General features: G+C 45.1%; 1 protein-coding gene across 1 annotated transcript; it reads right to left on the bottom strand.

The window, feature by feature from the left end:
- Nucleotides 1–7,310: 7,310 nt before the first annotated feature.
- TRIM31 (tripartite motif containing 31) lies at nucleotides 7,311–20,156 on the bottom strand. Its single transcript, XM_004694715.1, has 8 exons — nucleotides 19,740–20,156; nucleotides 18,675–18,770; nucleotides 15,523–15,753; nucleotides 14,239–14,261; nucleotides 13,593–13,708; nucleotides 10,521–10,595; nucleotides 8,841–9,011; nucleotides 7,311–7,837 (listed from the first exon to the last, which is right to left on the bottom strand). Exons 1-8 carry the CDS (start codon nucleotides 20,154–20,156, stop codon nucleotides 7,311–7,313), a joined length of 1,656 nt encoding a protein of 551 aa, XP_004694772.1.
- Nucleotides 20,157–26,613: the final 6,457 nt, after the last annotated feature.

Genomic DNA, 26,613 nt, shown 5'->3' with positions numbered 1-26,613 from the left:
GTGGAAATAAATGCAGTGATTGTAATATGCCCAGGTGGGGGACTGCTCTATGCTCATAATGGAGGCACAGCTACCTGCATGGTAAAGGGGTGGACATTAAGACAGGATTTCTGGGAAGGGGATACTTGAGGCCCCATGGACTGGGGACAATCTCATGAGAAGGGACAACCACCTTCAGGGAGATGATTAGTAGTATGAGGTGTGGGGAATTTTACATGCACTCGGTCTTACTAGAGTGGACATAGGAAGCAGAGGGGAGGGAGGTTAGACTGGAGCATTTACAAATGACATGGACCAATGAAATGGAGTTTGGACTTTGTCCTTTATTGACCAGGGTCATCACTGAAAGTTCAGAATGTCCTGACATGATTACATTATATCTTTACAAATCAGCTGACTGGCTAAAACAAAAGTCATTTGAATGCCTGCAACTTACTTTAAAATTCATAAAATTATAAGATGAACAGATGGGGAAGATGGAAGTATTGGGCAAAATACAGTAAATTACAGTAAAATGGGAGTGATAGAAGCTAGGTGGTACTTCTGTGGGCACTATAGAATTCTCACAATTTTTCTGTTTGAAGATTTCATATCAAAATTTTGAGAAAAGATTAACTTGACCTCAGTCATGGAGGGTGGGTTAGGCAAGCTAGCCTAGAGGCTGGGAGCTGAGGGCTGAGGGCCGATCTAAGCAGTGCAGAGAGTCCAGGGCAGGGATAACACAACAGGGCTGGGCCTGAAGGTCATTGCGAGAAAGGCAGAGGGAGTTGAAGGGAGCTCCTGGGAGGAGGTGGGGTGTGCTGGCAGCCACTGGGGAAACAGGGCAGTAAGGCTACCTGGGGTGGGAACAGATGACCTGATCTTGAAGTGTCTGTGGGAACATACTTTGGGGCTCACAGATCCCTCTCAAGGGGCCTCACTGGTAGGGAAGTGGGAGCTCAGCTCTTGGGTCTTCTCTTGACATTCCAGCTTTCCTTGATGACCTCACAAAGACGGGGGGGGGGGTAGGTTGTTCACTCTCCCTCCTTTTTTGTTAAGATTTATTTATGCACACAAAAACTGGGGTACAGGCCAGAGATGGGGGTAGAGAGGGTTCACCAGAGACAGAGTAGGGAACAGAACAGGCAAATGTACTGAAATACACTGCTGAGGGGAGCAGCAGGTGAGAGAGGAGAGGTCTGCTGGGCCACATGGGTCACCTCCCTGGCAGGGATCCAATTCCTGCCTCAGTGGCTGGGGACAGCTTCACAGTGCTGTGCTTAACTTCTTGTGCCACTAGGGAGGCCTCATTCTCCCTCCCTATGGAAGGACTCCTCTGGCCTCTTAGCGCCTCCTTAACTACTACTACTTGGTTCCTTTTCTGCCTTTTCAGTGTCTTTTTCCTCAAATTCCCCAGCCTACACACCCAAGACTGACTCTTCCTAAAGAATACACCTGCTGTTTTTTTATGATTTATTTTTTTATTTTTATAGCCAGGCTTTCCAGTGTGTGATGGTGGAGTTATGGGTGGAATTATATCTGCTTCAAAATATGTTGAATTCCTAACCCCTGGGAGCTATGAATGTGACATTGTTTGTGAATAGGGTTTTTTTTTTTTTTTTCAGATGTAATCAAGTTAAAATGAGGTCATACTGGATTACTTAGTCCAAAGTGACTGGTAACCTTATAAGAAGAGGACAATTTGGATGAGTCCATAAGAAGAGGAAAACTGGATGGCATCAGGGAATAATGGGTGTGAAATGACAGGGAAGGCCTGGTGAAGGTGGGGCCAGAGACCAGATTGATTATTTGCAAGCCAAAGGACCAAGAATTACCAGCAAATAGAAGCTGGAAGGGGCAGGGGGGGATTTTTCCCTAGACCTTCCTGCACAGCAGTCACCATAGATTTCAGACTTCTACTTTCCCGAACAGCGAGAGAAAAAATTTCTCTTGTTTTAAGCTGGAAATTGACATAGGAGCTATACCAGCAAAGATCATCATTTGTTACAAGCACACTATGGTATACTTCATGGAGTTTGTCTTTCCAGGACGATGTTTGTGTATGCTTAGATGAAAAGACTTGAGTTTGAGCATCAGTTTCATGTTTGGAATGTGGGGATGTAATGATACTTAATTCCAGAGGTGGTAAGGCGTAAAATTCAGGGAATAATGTGTGTGAAATCATTTGGGAAAATGCTGAGTTCTATGAACACGTTGTTGTTGGTGTTTTTTTTTTAAGATTTATTTATTTATTCATACAGAGTTGGGGTACAGGTAAGAGATGCAGAGGGTGAGAGGATTCACCAGAGACAGAGTGGGGAGCAGAACAGGCAGATCGACGAAGTACACTGCTGAGGGGAGCAGTGGGCGGGTCAGGAGAGGTCTGCCACGCCATGTGGAGCTCCACCAGGGCAGGTGGGAATCGAACTCATGCGGAAGTGGCTTAAGCTTCTTAGTGCAGTGCTTTAACCCGCTGCGCAACCAGGGAGGGCCTTGTTGGTGTTTTTATAGCCATGGAGAGAGAAAACACCCTGGACTAGGTCGCTGGTCTCAGTAACTACTTGATTCTCCAGCTGTAACATCATGTCAGTGGCCTCGGGAGGCTCTTCAGGTGTATCAGTTTCTGAAAAATTAAACAGTGCTTCTCCTTCCCCCAGGGAATGAAGAGGGAGTTGTCATAGTTCAAGTTTAAAGACAGGATGGGTTGACCTCCCTGGCCACAAAGTATCCCTCCATTCACTAATACCAGTGCAGGGAGGAGCGGAGGGTGAAACCAGGATGAGGGAGAGGTTGCTGGCCCTTCTGGCCTTCCGGAGTACACACCGCTGGAGCTGGGCACTGGGGAAGGAGCTGGGGGGTGGGGGGGTGCCTTCCTTCTCTGGGGCCCTGCTGGGACGCATTCTGGGGGGCCTGAAGTGAAACTGGTCCCCAGAATTGAGTGCTATCTCTAACACTTCAGTCTTCCGTGGAAAAGAGGAATTACAGTTTCAATTTAGCAAATACTTGTTAGTCAGCTACCCCGTTCTAGATAGAGTTTGGGGAGGGGGGCGTGTACTGTCAATATAATTCAGTCTCGGGAGATTCCCTTTGTAGAAAGGAAGCTAACTCTGCATATAGTTAGAGAAAGCGAGGTAAAGTGTGTGACATCCGAGAGCAGGGCTGTGAGTAGGGGACGCGGGGAATTTGGGCAAGGCAAGGGAGTGTGGTGCAGAAGGAACGTCCGGAGGGGGATTACTTGCGGGTTCAGGCCCGCGTGTCCCAGTCGTTCCCGAACAAACAGGCGGGTGAGGGCTGCTTATGTAATCGGCGGCGCCTCGCGGGCGACCGGGGGAACTGGAAGGGGGAGCCGGGCCAGGGCTGACTGCGAGCTCTTGGAATCCGCGCTCGGGCGTTGGCCCAGCCTCGCGGGACACCGGGCCCGCCCTCCCGCTGCGGAGCTCGCGCGGTCGCGGGGCGACTCCCCACGCCACCTGGAACCCCGCGGTCTCTCCACGGGAGCCCACCCTTCCACCTGCTCCACCCGCTGCCGCCAGGTGGGAGGCAAAGTTAGAGAGGACGAACCGAACCGGGAGCAGGTCCTAGGTGTGGCTCTCCGCAGGCCGTCCTCTCATCCCGTTGACTCTGGGTTGCCAAATCCATCACGCCTTTAATTTTGGGGGTGGGGGGCACCCTGGAAACAGGGGCCCTCCTCAGATGGCAACATTAAACATGATGGAGATTTTTCTTGCAGGTGGTGTAGTGGTGAGGGTGCATCTGGTCGTGAGATTAATTTTGGTTTCTGAGTATAAGGAAAAAGAAAAGGCAAACAGAATTGTCTTGAAAAGGAAGCTACAGCCACTCCCACTCCAGGCATCTTTGGTGAGAATCAAGGTCTTTTCAGCACTTTGGAAACACTGTCTGGGTTCTGAATCAGATTAATTCCCAAATAATGGCTTTGGGAGATGTCATCTTAATTTTTAAAAAGTGTCGACTTTGTTTATTATGGGCATTTCTAAGCATGCATAGAGAAAATAATGTAGTATAATCTTGTGTACCTATCATTCCCTTTAACAGTGATCAATTTTGTTTTAGCAATTACATCCCATTACCCCACCACACACACACACTCCCTTTTCCCACTGCTTTATTGTTTTTTTGTTTGTTTGTTTTAAAGGAATTTCCAGACATCATCATATTTAATTGGTATAAGCTTTAGGATACAAAACCCTCCATTTTAAAAAGTACATCCACTGATCACATTTTAAAAATGCACGGTTCTTTAAATATAGTGTCCAAATGTCTCCTACTTTAACATTGAAAAACAATTTATTTGTTCAAATCAGAATGCAAACAAATCCACTATTGCTTTTAGTTGACATGCTCTTTAAGTCTCTATTAATCTACAGCTTCTTTTCCTTCCTTCTTTCCCTGGCAATTTATTTGATAAAGTAAATGTGTCCTTTGTCCTGAGAATTTCCCCAAAGTTGGATTTGCTGACTGCATTTCTGTGGCATTGTTAAAATGATTCTGGTTGATCCAGAACTTTGATGAGCTTCAGGTTCACTATTTTTGGCAAGTTTACATCAAGTAGTTGCTTCCTGTTGTGTTACACTGGAAGGCAGATAATGTCGGATTGTCTCTTTTTGTTAGCATTGATCACTGGATTCTGGTGTTGTCAGTCTGATTCATTGTTGTATAGTGAATCCCTGACAGCTTTTTATGTGACGTTTCTAGCTGCTGTTGATGAGTATTGCTTAGATTCATTATTTCATTAGGTGCTATAAAAGAGTGATTTTTTTCACCCTTTATTTATTAGCTGGAGTTTGTAATAGAGAACTATCCCTAAACCATTTGATAATCCTAAATATTTTTGTACAAGAATGGTAGCATAAATACTGAGTATTTACTAGAGTTCAGAAATTTGAGTGGGTTCCTAGCATCATCCAGAAGTGACTAATAGTTTACTTTTTTTTTATAGTTTACTTTTTAGTTATCATAATGAACTGATGGAATTTTAAAAAATGTATTTGATGTTTTTCATTCAATTGCAGTTATTATCCTTATTGAAACTAAGTGTTTCACCTTTGATCCTTCAAGTTGGCTCCTGAGTAATTTTTGACATAACCCCAGTAAACTTTCATACATTTTGGTGTGACAAGATGTTCCAGAATATATTTTCTCCCAGATCTAGACTTATCCAGTAGTTCTCCAAGGAACCATTTTATTTTCACTGGAAAAGAGTATTTAGAGAGTAGGCCAATATTGTTAGGTCATCTTGTGAACAGAGCTAAACATTTGATTTTGCTCTTTTTAAGAGGAAATGCATCTGGATTTATACTGATTTGCCAATTCAAATTTTGGATTTGGTTACTAGTAAGGAACACTATATGCTTTCATTTCTCGTCTTTTTATGTCATCTTCACAAGAGAAAACCTAATCTTTTCTTTTAGATTGAAAATCAGTTCCTAGTAAAATGAATATAATCACATATTTGCTTTATCCTACTATATGTGTGTGTCTGTATATATGCATATATAGTATATGCAGAATAATAATATTACTAGATGACAGTTGAAAATTTTCACTTTTATTTACAGTTCTCTTTTGTTATAAGAAAGTCAGAGTAGGGCCCTCCCTGGTGGCTTTATGAGTTAAAGCACAGCACTATGAAGCTACCTCAGCCACTGTAGCATGAGTTCCATCCCTAGCCAGGGAGGTGACATGGCGCAGCAGACCTCTCCTGTCTTACCTGCTGTTCCCCTCAGCAGTGTACTTTGTCAGTCTGCCTGTTCTGCTCCCCACTCTGTCTCTGGTGAATCCTCTCACCCTCCTCACCTCCTGCCTGTATCCCAGTATGCATAAATAAGTAAATCTTAAAAAAAAAAAAAAAAGAAAGAAAGAAAGTCAAGGCCCTCCCTGGTGGCGCTGCAGGTTAAAGCACAGCACAAAAGCTTAGAACACTTCTGCATGAGTTCGATCCCCACCTGCCCCGGAGGTGACCACATGGCGTGGCAGACCTCTCCTGACCCGCCCGCTGCTCCCCTCAGCAGTGTACTTCGTCGATCTGCCTGTTCTGCTCCCCACTCTGTCTCTGGTGAATCCTCTTACCCTCCGCATCTCTGGCCTGTACCCCAGTTCTGTATGAATAAATAAAATTAAAAAAAAAAAAGAAAGTCAAAATACTGTAGTTGTTTAAAGTGATGTTTTAATTTTGTTTCAGAATGATGTAAAACATTTACATGGTTTCAAATGTACAAAACAAGGCATACACAGAAGACTAATTTCCACCCCTTTCACTCAGTTTGCTTCCCTTCCCCAATAGGTGACTGTTTTGATAAGTCTTGATTTATCCTTTTCTTAAAGAAATAAATATAAACAAACAAATGTATATATTTACATTCCTCTTTTCTTCCGTAAAACGTGGCATACTATGTGCAAGCTCCCCCACCTGCCTTTTTCTTTTAATTTTCCAGAGGTCACCTTATAATAATACATAATCTGTACTTATTTGCAAAATGAATAGAAGACGAGAGGCAGCTTTGACCTAGTCCTTTGTAGAGACAATGTCCAGGGTCATATTTTTCAAGTCCCCAGGAAGGTAGAGGTACAAAAGGCCAAGGTGGTGTTCAGGGTCTCAGGGGCTTCAGAAAATGAGATGAAGAAGAAAGGGCTTTCTGGAACCTGCTGTCCAGTTCCTGTATGGACATCTCAACTCACATGCAGGGGGTTGCTTCACATTTGAGTGCTTTCCAGTCTTGTCGTGTTACAAACAGTGCTGAGTGGAAGAGATTATGCTAAGCCCAGTAAGTCAGAAGGAAAGAGAAAAATATGGGATGGTCTAACTTATAGGGAAACCTAACAAAAAGTCAGGAAAAAGGATAAAATTTGCAAGCTGACCCTAGATCTGAGGCTTACCGCAGGGGAGACTTGATGGGGGTCAGATAAGGAAAGGAAGAGCCCAAGGGACTGTGGTGATCACAGTCACCATGCCATGGTGGGGCTACCCTTAAGGGGAGAAATCAAATATTGCACAAAACTACACAGTGATGTAAAAAAATTAAAAAAAAAAAACAACCAACAAACAGTGCTTCAATGAATAGCCTTGTGTGGAATCTTTTCGTGTTTTTGAGTCCTCTCTTCTACATAGGCATCTTGAGGGAAGGAAGACTGAGAGAAAGAAGGAAATCTGAAAGCTGGGACAGAGACAGTAGGCCCGTGCTAGAAACCACAAAGTGTAACCTTGCCATAGGATTCTCCATTCCTGGAAACCTAGCTGCAACCCTACCACCAGCAGTGCACCCCAAAGCTAGGAATTAACGCGGAGGAAATGGACAGCAAGGCAAAGAACAACTTTAGGGATTCAAGGTGACCCGGGTGCCAGCAAATAGAAGCCGGCAGAAGGGGAAGACGTGTCCCGGGAAGGAGGTGTGGAAGGTGTAGATGTGTTTGTTCGTAATGCCGTCGTAGAAGACGACCTCCCCGCACTCATAATCTACGCTGATGCCCACTTTCCTCGGACGGAGAGGGAGGTCCTCCCGGGTGTCAGCCCCGGTGATCGCCTGGCACTCGGAGCCTGTTATTCGGAGCACCCAAAAGCCGGTCAAGGGCTCCACCACCAGGAAGCCCCTCCGGGCTGCATGCTCGAGGGCCACGCCCACCATGCAGGCCCCGCCTCCCGGCCCCTGCAGCTCCGCCTCCCAGGTCCGGCGGCCGGTGGAGAGCCCGGGGTAGCCCAGCAAGCAGCGGAATGGATAGAAGCACGCAGGGTCCGTGGGCTCATTAGCGGTCTCCTGATGAATGAAATCCAGCGTCACTGTCTTCAGATCCGGTGAAATGATGAGGTCTGGGTGGGCTGTGGCTTTGTCAAAGGTTACCGGGACTGCGAGAAGATGAGGAGATAGAGGGGCTGCTTGGGCCAAGTCGCCCCCATCTCCACCTCTAAGCTCCCCGCTGCGTGCAGTCCTGGGGGTGGGGGGACGGCTTTCTCTTCCCGGTTAACTGTCCTCTTCGTCCCTAGGGTAGTCCCAAGCCCCCACTCCACTCCTTGAAGTTAATCCCTAAATGTCGCCTAGTGCTGCTCTACGGCTCCAGAGGGGTGCTCTCTGGGGGTGGAAGGGAGGGCAGAGAGGGGGTATCGTTTCAATACCCAAAGCTGAAGTTATCTCTTTCCTCTTCCGTTTCCCGTGGCTCCTGTTTTCCCATCTAAAACAAGACTTGGGGCTAGCAGAAAAAGATGTTGAGACTTTTCAAGGTGCAAGTTCTGAAAGACAGGGATAAGTGGAAGGTTGGAATTCGCAGGGAGGGATCCGTCACTCCCTCCCACCATTTTTGGGGTGGGGGTGCCAAGTTGTAGTTTATTCAAGGCTAGGCTAAGGGTCCCTGACCAGCCTCTCACATAGGCTTGAACAGCGGTAGTTCCAAGTTCCGCTAAAAATTCAGGAAAGAGCACCGAATTTTATCTTCTGATTTGTTACCCAATTTTACTCTCTTACTGCAATGTTAATTTTTCTCTTGCTGGAGATGGGGGGCGTAGAAAAGATGGAGAGGAAGGATATAGGAATGAGGGGGAACGAGAAGGTGATCAGGCTCGTGGGAACGGGTTGGGTGAATTGTGACCCTCGCTAGGATTTACTCATCTCTGGACCCCAAGCTGTGTCTGAAGTCTGGGGACGGAATGAAGAAAGGAGCCAGCGGTAGGGACTTCCTTTAGCCGCCAGGGGGCACCACAGCCAAAGCAATAAGGAGAAGTCCAGGGCAGGAGCGCGGGGCGTTCCGCTCCATCCTTTCCAGGTTTTGCCCAACACCGCATCCCTTCTCCCAGTCTTCATCAACACCCGCTCCCCCCTCTCAGTATCCCGGACCTCTCCCCAGGCTGCACTCACACAGCGCCTCCTTGAGCTCCGCAGTGTTGCACGTGTCGGGCGTCTCGACGTTGGTTGGGGTTAGGGTGGGAACTCTGATCCGGGGAGGGATCGGTGGCCGCTGGAGCGGCGGGGTGCTGACTGGAGCTGAGGGCTGGGGCAACCGTTCTGGTGCGCTAGTTGTTTCGCTGCCTTTGAGCGGGAAGAAAAGAAGCCAGTGAGCAAGGCAGCAATCATCCTCCCTTGTCTCAAAGTGCTGCTGAGTCCGTGTGTGACACAGCCGGAGGAAGGTTAGACCCCAGAAAGCTCGCCCCAACGATTTAGGGGTGTTATCCTGGGGAGTATAATTTGGAAATGAGTAAAGGAAATGGATGGCGGCCCCCCTGTGCCCACAGTCTACAGACCTGCCTCTCCCTCCCCCAACCCCTAGTCCTTTTAATTCCTCTTTCTGAATTCCTCTTTCTGTTGTGTCCCTGTTCCTGACTCTCAGACTGGAACCCAGGGAAGTCACTCAATCCCACCTCTGCTCTGATTTGTGCTAGGAAGTTTAGCCTTCTCCCTTCGGGCAGCCTCAGCTTAAGAGAGCAGCTTTTTGGGTTTGGTTTTGTTTGTTTTTGTTTACCTGTAGAACTCGAGGTTCCCTCGCCAGAACACAACACAGGAAGCCTCAAAGGTGGAGGATCAGGATCCTGAACTGTTGTCTTAGGCTCTGAGGTTGTGTTCGTTTTAGAATTATCCATCACTGACTGGCTGTCTAAGACTTAGAGAGAGAAAACCAATTTTGGTACTGATAACCAGAGGCTGCGAATTAAAAACAAAGCCATAACACTGAGCTACCAGTAAGAACCACAGACAAGGTGCCGAGGTGCAACCCTCCCCCCACCCACCCCCAAGTGTGGACAAGTTTCAGATTGTTTCAGTGATTGATAGAGAGGCCCTTTCTGGGACTCAAGAAGGGAGACACTCAACAGGGCACTAGCCAGGGAGCCCAGCAGGGACTCACCCACCGCAGACACCAAGAGCTCCACTTTGGGAGAAATGCTCAACCCTAAACCCCCACTCTCAGGCTTTGGGCAGCACCATGTCCTTTCTGACTCTGGTGACTTGAGTTCTAGTGCTGTCTCTTCTATTTAATAGTCACGTGATCCGCTCAACTTACTTCACTTCCCTGGAGATACAGGGACCTGTATCTCTGTAAAAACACCTTCCTTGGAGGATAATTTTGGGGGTTGGAAATATCAGGTGTGAGTATTTAGCACCTAGTGGGTCTTTAAGCAATGTTGCCTCTCAGGCTGCAGAGTCCTGTCTGGTAACTTTGGCTTAGGCTGCTGTTGGTGGTCTCCAACCCCAGAGGTGCTGACCTCACACCCACAGGTGTTTGCAGAGGGCTGCTAATACTACAGAGACTGCGCAGTCTCTGCTTCCTCCTACTCCTGTCCTTCCCCTTCCTCCCTTACTCTGAGGAATGAAGAAATACGTTTATACTTATCTATGACCTCTGAGTACTTTAAAATGTTGCCACAAGTCACTGTAACTGAGTTACCCAAGTTCAAATACTAAAAAAAATGTCCTTATGCCTGTTCTTCACAACTGCACGAAGACCAGGTGTTCATCCATATACAACTTTTATGTAACTGTAGATTGTCCCCCTTTGTTTTTCTCACTTTCCTAAATTAGGAACAAGCCTCAGTCCGCACTTACAATCCATTACTTCTTTGTTATTCAGGCCTTTGAAAAATTTGCTTTTATCTTTCTTCCCTTCAACCTGGAGATTGTCTGTGGGGAGAGAAAGGAATGAGATTGATATAGTCTGGAGTGGTTGAACAAGAAATTCAGAGTTTCATAGCCAGTCGCTGATTTGCAATAACACAGAAAAATGGGAACTGTATTTGTCTCATCATATTCTTAGTAAAACAAGAATGTATAAAACATTGAGAGATGTCCTTTCTGCTTCCCTGAAGTGATTATCTAACCAGCATTGTCCAGCAGAAATATAATCAGCTACAAATATCATTTAAAATTTTCTAGTAGTAGGTACCTCTCCAAAGAGTTCAAAAACATTAATTCAAAAGGAAACCTACATGCCTATGTTTACAGCAGCATTGTTTACTGCTGTAAAGTCAACATATGGAAACAACATAAATGCCCCAGAAGAGATAAGTATATAAAAAAAAAATGGTTCATACACATGGTGGAATATTACTCAGCAGTCAAAAAGATAGTCATGCCATTTGTGGCAACATGGATGGACCTAGAAAGGACTATGCTACATGAAATGAGCCAGGAAGAAAAAGATAAATACTGAATGGTTTCACTTACATGTGGAATCTAGAGAAACTAAACAAAGGATCAGACAAAGTTAACCTGTAAGACTGACCCTTGAAGGCAGAGGGTAGATCTGAGACAGGAGGGGAAAGATAGGTGGAAGATTAGAGATGGGGGGAGAGATGAACACCATGAATTGTGGTGGAGGACTGTGGGCACTTTGGTGGTGGGGAAACTATGGTAATCACACGTGAGGGGAGAAATCCTATATTGTGAAAAAATAAAGTAGGATGTTTAAAAAAAATGCAATAAAATAAAATTTTCTAGTTGTCACCTTAACAAAAGTAAAAAGTAACCATGAAATCAATATTAATTATGTATTGCTTTCCATTCATCATTAGAAAAATATCTGTGAGAGGAATGAGTAGCCTGGGGTTAACTAGATGGATGGACAGTAAGTAGAACTTTGGTGTTGGGAGTCACGTGGTCTCATACAGTGAAGAGGGTGAAGTTGTGCTCCTGTAAAACACTTTTACCTAAATAAAAACAGCATTTCGGCCCTCCCTGGTGGTGCAGCGGGTTAAAGCACAGCACTAAGAAGCTTAAGTCACTTCCGCAAGAGTTTGATCCCCGCCTGCCCTGGAGGAGATCCACATGGCGAGGCAGACCTCTCCCGGCCCCCCCTTTTGTTCCCTTCGGCGTTGTACTTCGTCTATCTGCCTGTTCTGCACCCCGCTCTGTCTCTGGTGAATCCTCTCACCCTCCGCATCTCCGGCCTGTACCCCAGTTCTGTATGAATAAATAAATCTTTAAAAAAAAAACAAACATAGCATTTCAACATCTAAGACATTCTTATATTACATTCCGTTTTCATGTAACATTTATGCAATATGTGCTTCACTGATGGCATGCTTGTATCTGAATGGGCCATGTTCCCAGTGCCCAGCACACATGTGCTATAGCAGCCACAAAATCAGGTATGAGGACCTAGTTTCTCCCTATCTGACAACAGAGAGAAAGTGCATCCAGGAGCCAGGAGTGGTAAGAGAGGGTCCCACTCTCCCAAGGCCTAGGTCACACGTACACTCTCCCTCCCTTTAAAAGGGCTTGAGAGGAGAAAAGAGATAGAGCTCCCATTAGTAGGGAGCTTAGTCTCCAGCAGGTGCAGACAGAGGGACTGTCACTTGCATTCACCTGCTGCGAATAGAGCAGGCACAAGCAAATCTGTGTGGTGAGAGGAAAGTCCCACAGCCTGGGACAATGCACTGGACCCAGCCTGGATTTCCTGAGGAAGTGCTGGACTGCGTGAAGATACACAAAGTGGAGTTTCTGGGTGTGTGTGTGTTGGGGCTACCTTTTGGTGCCCTGCACACCTTGCAGTGCCCTGCGGCTCCAGGAGAGAACAGACTAGCACTGTGGGGAAGCCAGGCAGCTCCAAGCCACTCTCCCACTTCTCTCCCAACAACCCAATCATGGGAAACACGCAAAACTTTTCTGAGGGACCCACATGCTTACAGCCAGAGCAAAGAAGCAGAGATTCATTGTCTGCGACACATGCCACAAGGCCCTTCAGGATCCAACTACCCCCATTCCACCCTGGGTTTCTGGACCCCCATAGCAACCCACCCCTCAGAAGAGGGAACTACGGGGACTGGGGCAATGGTGTGTGTGCACGCCCCAGCACGACTGCCTCCCTCTTTGCCCTAGAGTAAGGTGGGCACTGGAGGCCTGTGTGTGTCTGCAAACACACACACACATACACACACACACGGGCATGCATACACAGGGAGGACTATTGTGATATTTCCGGGAAGAAAACTCCTTTAGCTCGTTTAGGTCTTTTCTCTTGGCTTAGATAAGTACAGCCTTCACTCTGTGTGTGTGTGTGTGTGTGTATGTTTGGGCTGGGGGTAGGGTTCTTACAAATACAACCCTGGCTCCTTCTTGTAAGCCCAGACAAGTTTGTGAAAAATGTCAGGCTGAATATCCTAAGGTGACTTGGGAAACCTCCACTTCTGCTTGGACTAATTTCTGCTTCTTCCCACAAAACTGGAAGAGAGATGTCCCCCAAAACATCAATGCCATCGAATCTCTTTTCTCCTCTTCTAGTCAGGAGTAGTCAGAGCTCTAGCTTGCACCTGAGAAGCACAAGCCACTTTTTGGAGGTGACACACACTCTGCCTGAGGGCCCTAGGAATTCAGGCCTGGCCTCTGTCCACCACACAGTGGGCACCAACTTCCAGAGAGCCTCTGGGCTAGACAAAGAGACCTGTTGGGGCAAAAGTTTAGGCCCCCTCACCATGTCACAGGAGACACTGTGCAGTAAAGATAGTTGGAAATGCCTGCCTGGAAGCACAGAGATGCTTCCAGAACGGGGAAGGTGCCTGGCATCTGAAGGGCCCTGTGATCATACCGTGTGCAGGAGTTACAGCCCATGTGCCATGCACAATGTCAAGGTGCGGGTGTGGTGGGGGAGGAGAGAATCCAGAGAGGTAAGGTCTTCCTTACCTTTGAACTTCTTCAGGTAATCTGTGAGTACATCATGTCTTGATTTCGCATCACTGAGTTTTTTCTCCAGGTGCAGAGGTACAGGGGTCGGACTGAGAAAGTGAAATCCTTCACTCCTGGGAAGACATGACTAAGTGGATGATGGGAGGAGGGGAGGGTGAGAGGAGAAGTAAAAAGCTTGATAAGAGCTGGGAAAAAGGTGATGGGGCCCTTGGGGGTGGGGAGGGAGTCAGGGAACAGGGAGCTGGGAATGTGGATGCCAGGACTGGGGTCTAGGATGGGAGTGAGGTGAGGAACTGGGAGATATGCAAATGAAGATGGAAGATGAAGACTGGTAGGAGAGAAAGAAGGCTGGAGGAAAGGGAAATGGAGTAGTGGACCCAGGAGCCCAGAAGATTCAAGGAGGCAAGAGAATCTGTACTGAAGACATAGGAATCTCTAGAAAATGGCTTGTCTCTTTAACAACGAACCTACTTGCTAGTGTGCTCAGCATTGACCTTTCCCACCTGATGCTTAAGCACCTAGCTGCAAAGGAAGAGTGTGTGGGAATTTGTGAGGGAGGAATGTTGAGTGTATTTGAATACATGCTGAACTTTGTAGGATGAAAGAATCAGTAGGCAAAAGGCGTTGGGATGGTCCATCATACCTGCACAGGAGAGCCTTGATGTTCTGGAAGAGACAGAGAAACAAAAACTTCAGTACTCGGTTGATTCACTGGCACCAAGGATGATGCAGGCACAGCAGGGCAGGCGTGGTGACAATGTCTGCAGACCCCTCTTTCTTCCCACCTGCCACAAAAGGGCTCCTCCAAAAAGTGTCTGAACTCCCAGGAGGCAGGAAAATGGCTAGACCTCAAGCAGAACTAAGAGATGAGGAGGGGAAGAAGCATGAGGTTTTGGAGATGAATATTGTTTGGGGGCCTAAGCCAAAGACAAGAGAGGTAGAGGAGCAGAAAGGTTGGAATGGCTTTGCATGAGCTTGGATTTCTGAGAGTTCAAATTGGATTTCTGAACTGGGGAGAGTGGGAGGTGAATTCAGGAGGGACTTATTGGGGGGGCATTGGCTAGACCACACTGTCCAATATGGTAGCTGCCTGTGACAGATGATTAGTGCCATTGCATTCTCACTAGTTAAAATTGAAAAACAGAAGAGGTGCAAAACACTTTTTCCACTAAATAGTCTATATGAATTTGGTAGGACTATGTTTTACTCCAGCCATTGAAAATTTAGAATCTCTGAACTGAGATCTGCTGATGCATAAAATACACACAGATTTCAGAGTCAGTGCTAAAAATTGAGACTACGACATTTTTTTTTAATGTTGAAGAGATAATGGATAACAGGTTGAAATGGTAATATTTAATATGCACTGGGTTAAATAAAATACTGTGTTAAAGTTTTCACTCATTTCTTTTTATATGTTTTTTTAAAAAGATTTATTTATTTATGCATACAGAGCGGAGGTACAGGCCAGAGGTGCAGGGGTGGTCTGAAGATTCACTAGAGAAGAGTGAGGAGCAGAACAGGCAGATCTACTGAAATACACTGATGAGGGAGCAGCGGGCGGGTCAGGAGAGGTTTGCCATGCCATGTGAATCACCTCCAGGGCTGGGGATAGAACTCGCACTGAAGCAGCTATGGCTGGCTTGCAGTGCTGCACTTTAACCCACTGCGCCACCAGAGAGGACCTCTTTTTATGTTTTAATGTGACTTGCAGAAAAAAATTTGAATGACATCTGTGGCTTGCCATATAATTCGAAATTACATATGTAGCGTTCATGTCTAAATCATGTTTGCAGTATCCATTGCAGCCCTGGATATTGTGACGTTTCTGTAGGCAGCGCTGGCGCACGGCTCCGTGAGCCAAGTCAGGCACTCTGCTGGGAAGTCCCTGCTGATTCATCACCAGGGCTGGGCGGGAGAGACTCACCTGGAGCAGCCGTTTGGGTGGCAAGTTCTGCCTGGCCTTCAGGGAATCAATCAACTTCCCGAGCGAGGTCAGCTGAGTCTGGGCAGAACTGACGTAGAAATTCTGCCCGTTTGCTCCCTCCTGAGCCAGCCAGTTTATCCTTGACAGGAGAAAATTCTCCTCTTCCTTTAGGACCTGATACAAATGTGTGAATTCTTTGGTGATCTTTTGCTTCTCAAATTCCACCTGGGCCTGGGGATGGGGAAAAAAGTTAGACAGTGAGAGGATGGTCTCCAATGTCCTTCTAGTTCATCTTATTTCATTTTTTAATTTCTCTAAGTTTGCGGGACAGGGTACTGCGGCCCATTTGGAGGAAAGGGAGGTGAGGGACATGAACTTGTGACAGCACATGTGAGCTCAGATTTAGTTCTAGGTTATTTGTTTTATAATTTTTTACCTTCAAGCACCTGAGTATCTAAAACTGATTACCTACGTACCTAGTACACACCCCATTTCTTAGAAGGCTTTTGGTTTATGATCTGGTTCATATGGATATTTTGCCTTTGACCCACAAATAAAACAGGCGAAGATGATGGTGATGGAAATAAAAAGCAGGAAATGTAGGAATAAGCAGAACTGAACTCTGACCACTGAACTGTATTCCTTCTTTGGGATTAACCACTAACTGGCTTCCACTGCATTCCTGGCAACTTGAAATTGTGTTTCATCCATGATGAAATTCTCATCTCTCTTGGCTTGGTAGTGGCATCGGAGAGATCTGGTTGCTGAAGGGGTCACCCAGCTGGGAGAGACACACATCTATACTGCCTGCCTCCTGGACCAGCCCGCGCTGAGAAGGATGGCTAATTGAAAACTTATCGGTGTAGACCAGCAGTGAGGATATGGAGACATCAGTCATTACAAAGAAACAACAGTCCTTGGAGATGAACCCACCAAGACCTTAAAAGTATGGATAGATTAGACAATAGATAAAATTCCCCAAAGTAATGAATCTCTCCAAAGATCACTGTATGAAGAAGGCTCTCTTGCTCTGACAAAATGCAGCTTTCTTCCCACCTATGCAGGTGTGTCTAAGCAGGTGCCTCTTCCTTTCTCTTTTTCCTAATAAGCTTGTACTTTCAAAATACAGCCTTTGACTGTATTTGTGCCTTAGTAAACTCGCTGTGTGCTACAGAATCAGAAACTGCCAAAATCTTTCAAGGGAACACTGAACCTCAGCATCTGAATTCCATCAGGTGGGTTTCTGACTTCATTTTTTTTTAAAGATTTATTTACTTATTCATATAGAACTGGGGTACAGGCCAGAGATGCGGAGGGTGAGAGGATTCACCAGAGACAGAGTGGGGAGCAGAAAGGCAGATCGACGAAGTACACTGCTGAGGGGAGCAGAGGGTGAGACCAGAGAGGTCTGCTGCACCGCGTGCATCCCCTTCCTGGCCAGAGATTGAGCTCAGTGGCTGTGGATAGTTTCATAGTGCTGTGCTTTAACCCCTTGCACCACTGTAGAGGCTGGTCTTCATTTTTCTAATCAGGAATCAATCTCCAGCTAGCAAGGGACAGTGTCTTAAAACTAGTATTTTGTATTCTAATTGCTGCACAGGTTTTCCTTAAGCTGCCCTTGTCTCCAGCTGCAGGACATGGACACCGCCCCCTAGTCTGGGAACCAGGCTCCCTGGTGGAGGTGCCCAGTGAACGGGAAGGCAAAAGCAGTGCCAGATGGTTCTGTCCCTCCCAGGGGCCCTCTTCGACTCTCTACTCCACTCTGGGCCTCTGCTTCTTTGTTACCCAGTCAGCATAAGAAGAGATCCTAGGTGACACAAGCTATGCAACTTCTGTCAACTGACAAATTCTGGAAGGAAAGGGAACGCTCTGAAAAATTGGAGTTTCCATTGCTGACTTGCGTTATGACCTCCTTTTTTTTTTTATAATCATAATATCAAAAATATTCTAGCGGGCCCTCCCTGGTGGCGCAGCGGGTTAAAGCACTGCACTGAGAAGCTAAAGACACTTCCGCATGAGTTCGATTCCCGCCTGCCCCGGAGGTGACCACATGGCGTGGCAGACCTCTCCTGACCCGCCCGCTGCTCCCCTCAGCAGTGTACCTTGATCATCTGCCTGTTCTGCTCCCCACTCTGTCTCTGGTGAATCCTATCACCCTCCACATCTCTGGCCTGTACCCCAGTTCTCTATGAATAAATAAATAAATAAAAAATATTCTAGCAACATCAGTTTGCAACTGGATTGCCTTAGCTTCAAATTGGCTACCTGTCCGGCCAAAGTACAAGCAGCCCCAGGGCAGGAAATTCCTTTGTCTGAAGACAAAAGTCAAGCCCCAGGAGAGAAAAGACTCCTGGAGCTTTGAGACTCCTGGGAAGCTGCTTTGGTCTTTTGAAACAAAAAGCAAATCCTAGATAAAACTCCCAGGGCATTGGGACCCATGGACAATTTTCTAACATTATTGACACAAGTTTTGCTTAATGCATAACTACGTGACTTCCTCTTAATTTACCCTTTTCTTAAACAATCACTAACTACCCTCTGCTAGTCTTTATTAACCTTTTCCTAAAACACTAGCTACTCTCTCCTAACCTTAAGTTAGCCATTAGCTTTTCTGTAGAATATCACTGATGAATCTGCTAACACAATTTATTCCTTCCGTAGGACTCCTAAATCCCTTGCTAATAGCTCATCCTTTCCCAGACCGCTTATCCTTTGAAGTCATAGTTAAATATCCGTATACATGAAAGTTATCACAAAGATGTATAGTCTAGTATGCCATAAAGTGTCAGGAAAAGGATGCATTATTCCCCTCTTCCTTTAGAACTTTTTATCCTTTATCCTTATTTCTTTTTAACTTACCTGATGCATTATTGTAAGTAACTCTTGCTAAACAGTTTAAATAAAGACCTGCAAAAAGAGGAGCAGGAAGACTTGCACCCAACTCTGACTTCCATGTCTTCCTCACATCCGCTCCCCTTCCTCCCCCTTTTTAGGAATCTCCCTCGCTAACACCGCTCCCACCTTCAGACCCTGCCTATTCTGCCCTCCGATAACCCGTGATCGGGGCCTGACCCCGACACCGAGGACTTGGAGAGTTGTTTCTCCCTGTAAGGTCATAGGACAGAGACACAGCCACCTGGATTTTTCCTCACCATGAATATGTTGATCTTCCGTTCACCTTGTGCCTTTGCTTGTTCTATCGCCTTCTCTTTTTGCTTCAAGACCTCGACCTGCAGTTGCAGTTTCTCCTGGAAGGAGAGATTTGATTTGGCAAGCTGGACCTGGGGCCCCCTCGGTCCTGTCACACCATCCTGCTCTCTGAGGATGCCGGGTGAGGCGACCAGGGCGATTATTAATAGAGCTTTTTTCTGTCCAAGCTGGGAGTTGGGGTGTCATGGAGAAGGGAGAAATCTGGAACTAAAGGTGACCTGTCATAAATCATAACTACTACATTATAACTAATATTTGGAAGGTATTTTGGAACTTCCCCTCCTTTGCCAACAATGCTTAAAATACACATTTTGCCCGTGTGGAAGGTGAGGCACCCAAGGCTGGGGAAGGTGAACTGACTCCTTGAAGGTCATCGTGGGGCCTGTGAGAAAACACAGACTGTTCTCAGAGCTTCTCAGACTGTTTTTCACAGTGAACTTCCAACGCAGAGGGCCCAGCAGATAACATTACATTTGGGATGGAGCCGGTGTGTGCTGAGAGCAGTAAATAATATAACTTATTTAGAGTTTGTATGTGGGAACACATGCTTCTGCAAAGCAGGCTTGAATTGGGTCCTGTGCCCGCTTTCTTCATAAATCATATAAAAACTAATAAGGTTCCTGGTGGTGACTGGCCACCCACTGACAGGCTGGGAGCCATGGCTGTGACCAGAGCCCTGGGGTGGGGGGGTGGGGCTATGTCTGTTGCCACCTGTGTATCTCCTGCTGCCTCAGGAGACTTGTTCCTTCTCCCCACACTTGGGTTTGTGACCTGCTTTCTTGTCTGCTGTCAGTAAGAACTGGCAAGCTTGTAGCGGAGGCCCTGTAGACTCAGGGACCCACCTCTGGCTCAGAACACAGTAGTCTTTCCACTGTCCAGTATGACTCACCTCACCCTCAGAGCCCTGAACCCGCAGTACCTGACTGCAAAGACAGGATGGTGCAGAGGGAGAAAGCGCCAGTTTCCTGGTCTCCCAGGGAAACAGAGAACAGACTCTTACTGCCTACCTGATAGCTCTGGGCAACCTCTTCTATTAAAAACACATTGTGGGATTTGTGCTCCTTGGCATCCCGACACACAGTACAAAGGAACTTCCCATCAAAATCACAGAAGTAATGGAATTTCTCCCCGTGATTCTGACATCGCTCTTCTTCCCTTTCTGGCTGGATCTCAGGGAGATCCATCGCTTGGATTTTCTCCACCAGATTTACCAACAGCCAGTTGGGCCTGAAGTTGTTCTTCCTCACAGATTTGCCACAGAGGGGACATTTGCAAAGTTTGCTTGTTTCTTCTGCAATGCGGGAGATGCATCTGAGGCAGAGATTGTGCCCACAGTCCAGAGTGACGGGGTCCTGCAGGATATCTATGCAGACGGGACAGGTCACTTCCTCCTTCAGTATGCTGGTTAAGAGTTGATTTGCCATGGCAGGCAGAGGCTGTGTCAGTGTGTTGAAATTCTAGAAATCTCCTTTGGACACTGGTTCTGGGAAGGAGGAAATGAAAGTAAAAGATTCAACCAAAAAAAAAAAAAAGATTCAACCAGTTAGAGAAGCAGAGAGGGGGGGAAATGGAGAGAAAGAGGGGGGAATAGTGAACAGAAGAATGGTTAGAATGGAAGAAATATTATCAAAAGAGGAAGCAGATAGGTAATCCTACCTTACACCCGGAGAGCAAATGGGTGTTGTGAATAGACCTAAGCTGCTTATAAAGTAGGGTAAGTTGTCCTGAACCTTGAACTAATTAAGGGTATGTTTATAAGGCTTTTAACTGAGATCAGAAGGTCCGGGGCACCAAAGTCCACTCAGCTAGGGGGTGTGGGGAAACTGGGGATACTTCCTGAAGGCTCCAGCGAGAAGTGTTTTGGGCAGTCGTGTAGGCCCAAATCTTGGGAGAGGAATGAGGGGAAGATTCTCTACCACAGGTACTTCAGTGGCATGCTTTGAAGCATTTTGTGAAAATGTGGATGATATGGGCCTCTTTAGTGGTCTAGGCATTAAGTCTCAGCACTGTCACCACTACTGCCTGAGCCTGAGTTCTATCCCTGGCCAGGGAGCTGACCCACATGGCACAGCAGACCTTGCCTGTCTCCCCTCAGCAGTGTATTTCAGTAGATCGGTCTGTTCTGCTCCTCATTCTGTCTCTGGTGGATCCTGTCATCCCCCAGCATCTCTGACCTATACCTCAGTTCTTCTATGCCAAATGAAAAAATAAAATAAAGGCTTCCTGAAGGAAAGGTGGTCTAAAAAGGGGATTTGCCAGCTATACCAAGAAATAACCAGCATGCTCACCAGTGGCTGCTAGACAGTGGGTGATGCAAGGTACATCCTCTCTAAAAGGGCAGTATCTGGTTTTGTCTGTTTTTCTCCACACTGCAGCATCTTACACTTGCCTGAACACTGTTGACAGTCTGTCCTCATGGATTTCCCCCCTGTATGAATTCAGTACACTAGTGTCTACCTGCTCATTCTTTGTTTGGCCTGTATTTCTTCCTACTTCTCTAACCCTGGACTTGACTTTCCCTTGGCTTTTGTCCTGCCTAGGAAAATATCAACCAACATCACCTAGGGCCTTTCTGTAGCTCAACACATCTACTTTCCCACTTCCCTGCTTGTGTTTACAGAGAAACGTCCTTCTGTAACAGGGCAGGGAGAGGGCCACCCAGAACTCTCAAACCTGCCTGCTATAAATAGGTTCTCCCATCCACTGCATCAAGACAAAACATATAAATGACCTTTACTGGAAAGGAACTTTAATACAATCAATGGCAATACAGAAAAGACAAAGACCATAGTTTCCAAACCAAGCACCAAAGTTACCCATCTTCCCCACCCCCCACCCCCGTGGAATAAGTCCAGCAGGTAGAAACCAAATGGGATTGGCTCAAAACAAGGCCTGAAAGCCTGTCACAAGTCTAAAACACCTCCTGGAGGGGGCCCATAGAAGACAGTCTGAAACAGTCAGAAATGTCTGGGAGGAAAAGAGCAAAATCAAAATCAGGATATACGCTGTCATAGTCACCTCTCCACGGGTCTCTCACCCACATCTGTTTCAACCAGTCCAGGGCCAAGAAGAAGAGTTTCTTCACGTCTCTGTGCTCCAGATGCCTCTCTCAGGTCTCCTTCTGGCCTCCGTCCTGATTCCTTCCTCTTCAGTCTCCTCTCCAGCTTCCGTCCCAGCTCAGCTCCACCCTCTGGGCGGACTAGGGAACCTGGAGCCTCCCCTTTTCCTGGGGACCACCCTGTTACACTTGTCTTCCCATTTCATCTGGATCCCACTTCCACCCTTACCTCTAGTCTGCCACCAACAAGCATGTCATTAATTTTATCTGCACTTAGTCTTAAGGATTGTAGGCAATTATAAGGTTATAGTCAGAGTAATCACACATGCTGATTTGCCTGGGACAGTCCCGGTTTCACCTTTATCCCGGTATAATTAATAACATATCCTTTCATCTCAGTATCCAGTTTGCATAACAAATTATATGGGTATTGTACCATGATATTGTGATTTGTAGAAATATGTCTGTTTGGTCAGGCAGGTGACTGAAATATATTTCTCATCTATGTATCTGTCTTTATCCACAGATCTGGCTCATAGCTCCCTTTGGAAATTCTTAAGTGTGGAGAGTGTTCAAGATGTCTCCTGCTATGTTCATGAAGGTGACTTTGGAAAATACCTGAGGGTACAGGTACCAGGGAAACCAACGTGAATAAAAATTGGAGAGGAGAAGGCCCAGAGGTTGAGTTTGGTTGCAAATGGCCAAAAAGTAACTCCTATGAAATGAAGCCTCATATAGTCCAAGAGGGGGCATTTAGAGAGCTTCCCAGTTGGGGAAGTTGTGAAGATTTGGGGGAGAACAGCACATCTGGAGGCTGCATGGAAGCCCAGTGTCTTCCCCCTATACCACTGCTACTGGTTCATTGCTTTGTACCTTTAACATCCTGTTGGAGAGCCCTGGAACGTGCTGAGATAGGAGAGTTGTTGAGGTCGTAGAATGCTGGTAGAATGGGCTGGAAAGCTGGTCTGTGTGCAGACTCTGATGTCGTTCCTTGGATCAGCAGAACCAAGCATGCGAAAAGAACCATTTGACTATGCAGAACCTTGGCAATGTGTGTGCGCCAGAACAGTGCTGAATGCCCAGAAATAAGAAAATGAAACACTGTGCTGTACTTCTGCTTACCGTGTATCCTAAGTTGTAATCAAAGTGTGCTTTGTGGCTTCTGCTAATAAAGGCGGTGCTGTGCTGAGGAGGGCAGAGCAGATCTAGCATCTGTCGCCTGAGCCGCCCTCCCAAGCTTGTCAAGACTCATGTTCTTGTCCTTCTGCCTCCGTTATCCGTGACAAGCAGCGCCCTCAGGTTGATTTGGTGTCTTGTTAAGGAGTTGGGCAATCTTTGAGTCATCTTTAGGTTGCAACTAACTGCCAAGGAAATTCTAAGGTTGGGAAACAGGGTAGAAAGGAGAAGTGAAAACGTTTAAGTAGCCTGGTAAAAGGCTCACAGACCCAGGGTCTGTGATGTTTTCAATTCAATCTTTCCTATCTTCTTATTCTCCCAAATTAACCTGGCTGTAGGCCCCCACAGACCCAGAGTCTGCAGCAAAGTGGTAAGAAGCTGTTTTCAGTCGTGACCTTCCTTTATCTCCTAGAAAACAGGGTAATAAATCTCATTCCCCTTCCAAACAATAGAAAGAACAACCTAGAGCTCTTCTACTAACCCAGGGATATGATGTGTCCAATAAAGAGCTCACTCAATTTTTTTTAAAGATTTATTTATTTATGTATACAGAACAGGGGTACAGCAGAGACAGAGTGGGGAGCAGAACAGACAGATTGACGAAGTACACTGCTGAGGGGAGCAGCAGGCGGGTCAGGAGAAGTCTGTCGTGCCATGTGGTCACCTCCCAGCCCGGGATCGTGCTGTGTCCTAACCCGTTGCGCCACCAGGGAAGGCTGAGCTCACTCAATTTTTAAAGACAATTAGTACCTATTGCCACAGAATTCCTTAAGAAAAAATTTTAAATTTAAAAACTTGGGAAAATTCAGGAAGACACCTATAAAAAGACTTAAAGGCAATGCCTGTCTCTCATCTTAAATTGTGGAATTTAAGTAATTTGGCTATTCACGCACTAGATGAAAATATTTTAAACCAAAAGAGCAGGGACCATAACTCAGCCAGGGCTTGTCCTCACCCTGTCCTGCACCACCACAATGTGGGTACAGGAGAGACCCAAAAGCATGACCAGTCGTGAGCAGATTTCAAGCCACTCAAAAAAAGACTTTTTTATGAAAAACAATCAAAGGGAGAAATGCGTTAAGCATTTCTAGTTATTTACCTGAGGGGGAGGCCAGGGTCCCCGACACTAGGGTGTTGCCATTTGCTATTTTATTATTATTATTATAGTTTATTTTTACATTGTTTTGTGCATTTTTCCATCTCAGTTGTAATACCCGTGGGCTTCCCATCACCAGTTCACCTGTGTGCCATCACCATAGTCCTGTGCACTCCCCACCCCCCTTTTTGATCCCATTCCCCACTCCGCCCCCATAAAATGTCTTTGGTATATAGTTGTTCATTATTTTTCCCTCACCCCCACCCCTGGCCCTTTAGGAAATTTTTTATAGATAACAGAACTTTGTAATCTGTACTTCCACTTAAGGGTTGTACCAGACCCAGCGCCTGTCAAATTTGTCTGCATGTCACATTATAATTTTATTCTTTACAACTCAAGCATACAGTATAAATACTGTGTATTTATATTTCAGAATTCAGTATCAAGTCTTTGAAAAAGGCCATTTATGGCATTCCCTTCTGTGTAGTATAACAAGATATAATGTTAAAAAAGATGGTAACATTTCACTCTTTGAAAGTGCAGCTTTTTTTTTTTCTTCTCAACTGAAGTTATATATGGAGCTCAACTTAGTTTATTTAGGGTATATAAATGTTGACTCTTGCATTATCCCAAACTATATGTACACAGATGCTGTAAGTATAAAAGATAAAATTGACGTCCCCATCACTGTGGGGGGGAAGTACCCTCAAAATCTTAATAACTGTTCAAACTAAATGTATAATTTTACAGGTGTTTACCCAGTACTCACTGCAAAGTCAGATTGCTGTTATTGCTTTCATATTTCTAAATTGTAGTTTTTAGAGATTTTTGAGCACCATAAAATTAAATATTAAATATTCAGGTCACAGTTCTGAATTCATGTGATGATGATGATTTATATGTAATTTATATGTAACTCTTCACAACGTTTCTAATGTTATCAAAAATATTTTAAGGAGTGATTTTGCTGTATTCACATAAAAAAACTGTTTAAGGGCCCTCCCTGGTGGTGCAAGAGGTTAAAGTCCAGCACTGCAAGCTGGCCACAGCCCGCTCAGTGCCAGTTTGATCCCCAGCCCCTGAGGTGACCCACATGGCACGACAGACCTCTCCTGACCAGCCCGCTGCTCCCCTCAGTAATGCACTTTGTAGATCAGCCTGTTCTGCTCCCCACTCTGTCTCTGGTGAAGCCTCTCACCACCCCTGCACCTCTGGCCTGTACCCCTATTCCATATGCATAAATAAATGAATTAAAAAAAAAACCTTAAGACATTTCAAGGTTGTGTTTTAAACATCTAGATTTACACTGTAGTTGTATATAAAGCAGTAAAGCAAAAACAATTAATTAAAAAAACCATTTTAAATCATTTTAATCTGTCCGGCGACATTTATTATTATTATTAGGAGACATATGTCTTTTGTGAAAGACACAAAAGCTGGTCATAATGAAATATTTTATTGCTTATTTGTATGTGTGTGTGTGACTATTATTTTGTACATCTAATTTCGAAAAGCAATTATATAATACATGTTCTTGTGACTTCTTTTTCATTTATATATATATATATATTTAAAAAATTGTTTTCTTATGTTTAAAAAATTTTTAAAAAATATTTTCCTAAATTCATGTAGAAATAATGCTTTGAAAATATCAACATTTTATATTAAACATTCTTCCAATTCATCAAAAAATTTTATATACTCAAATGACATGCTATAAATATATTTCAGTTAATTTAAATATTAGTAGTATATCTGCATGACACCAAACTTTAGTCCTTTTTACATATAAAAATTTAGATAGTCTAAAACTGTTTTCACTAGCTTCCTGTGACAAATTAATGGCTGTTTAAATAATCTAAAATCTTGGTGCTCTGATCTTTTACCCTCAGTTTATCAAAAAAAAAAAATCATATTCTATCAGCATTGCTGAGCCTTGTCAAAGAAAATATATATATATATATATATATATATATATATATGTAGAGCTCTAGCCTTTAACATCCTTGACTCTAAGTCATTAAGTATTTTATAAAAATTTATAAGTTTGTTAATCCTATGACAACTTTCCTAATATAAAAAACTGAAAAAATGTTACAGTTTTTATCTTAAAAGGACTCCCAAGACTCTTGTCATAAAAGCAGGGACCATATGATCACTTACCTCCTTCAGGATATACAACAGACCATTGTTAAGCCAGTCAATTATAAGAAACTGAAAAAGTTACTCAAAAACAATAAAGTTTTAAATCACAACTTTTTTGGTTATGTTTATTGAAGAAAAGTATTTAACACATATATAAATATGCAATGTGATTACATATATTTATATATATAAATATGTAAATGATGTAATGTATGTGTGTGTGTATATATGTATCTATTTATTTTGTACATTTTTTCATCTCAGTTGTAATCCCCTTCACCTATGTGCCTTCACCATAGTCCCGTGTGCTCTTCCCACCCCAGTTTTGAATGTCTCTCCACCCCCATAGAATGTCTCTGGGTGTTTGTTGTAAATCACAACTTTTAAAAAACAAAAAAGGGGAATT

The sequence above is a fragment of the Condylura cristata genome, unplaced genomic scaffold, assembly GCF_000260355.1.
Source record: "Condylura cristata isolate star-nosed mole 26May11 unplaced genomic scaffold, ConCri1.0 scaffold00046, whole genome shotgun sequence".
NCBI lineage: Eukaryota > Metazoa > Chordata > Mammalia > Eulipotyphla > Talpidae > Condylura > Condylura cristata.
Note: the sequence above shows the minus strand (reverse complement) of the source record. Positions and strands in the feature narration are given on the sequence as shown.

Excerpts from the sequence above, each read along its gene's own strand:
- TRIM31 (XM_004694715.1), bottom strand. The coding sequence starts at position 20,156 with ATGGCAAATCAACTCTTAACCAGCATACTGAAGGAGGAAGTGACCTGT. Across the intron at positions 10,596-13,592 it reads TTACCTGAAGAAGTTCAAAG|ACAATCTCCAGGTTGAAGGG; the intron begins GTAAGGAAGACC and ends CTCTCCCCACAG. Across the intron at positions 9,012-10,520 it reads TAACAAAGAAGTAATGGATT|GCAGCGAAACAACTAGCGCA; the intron begins GTAAGTGCGGAC and ends TCCCGCTCAAAG.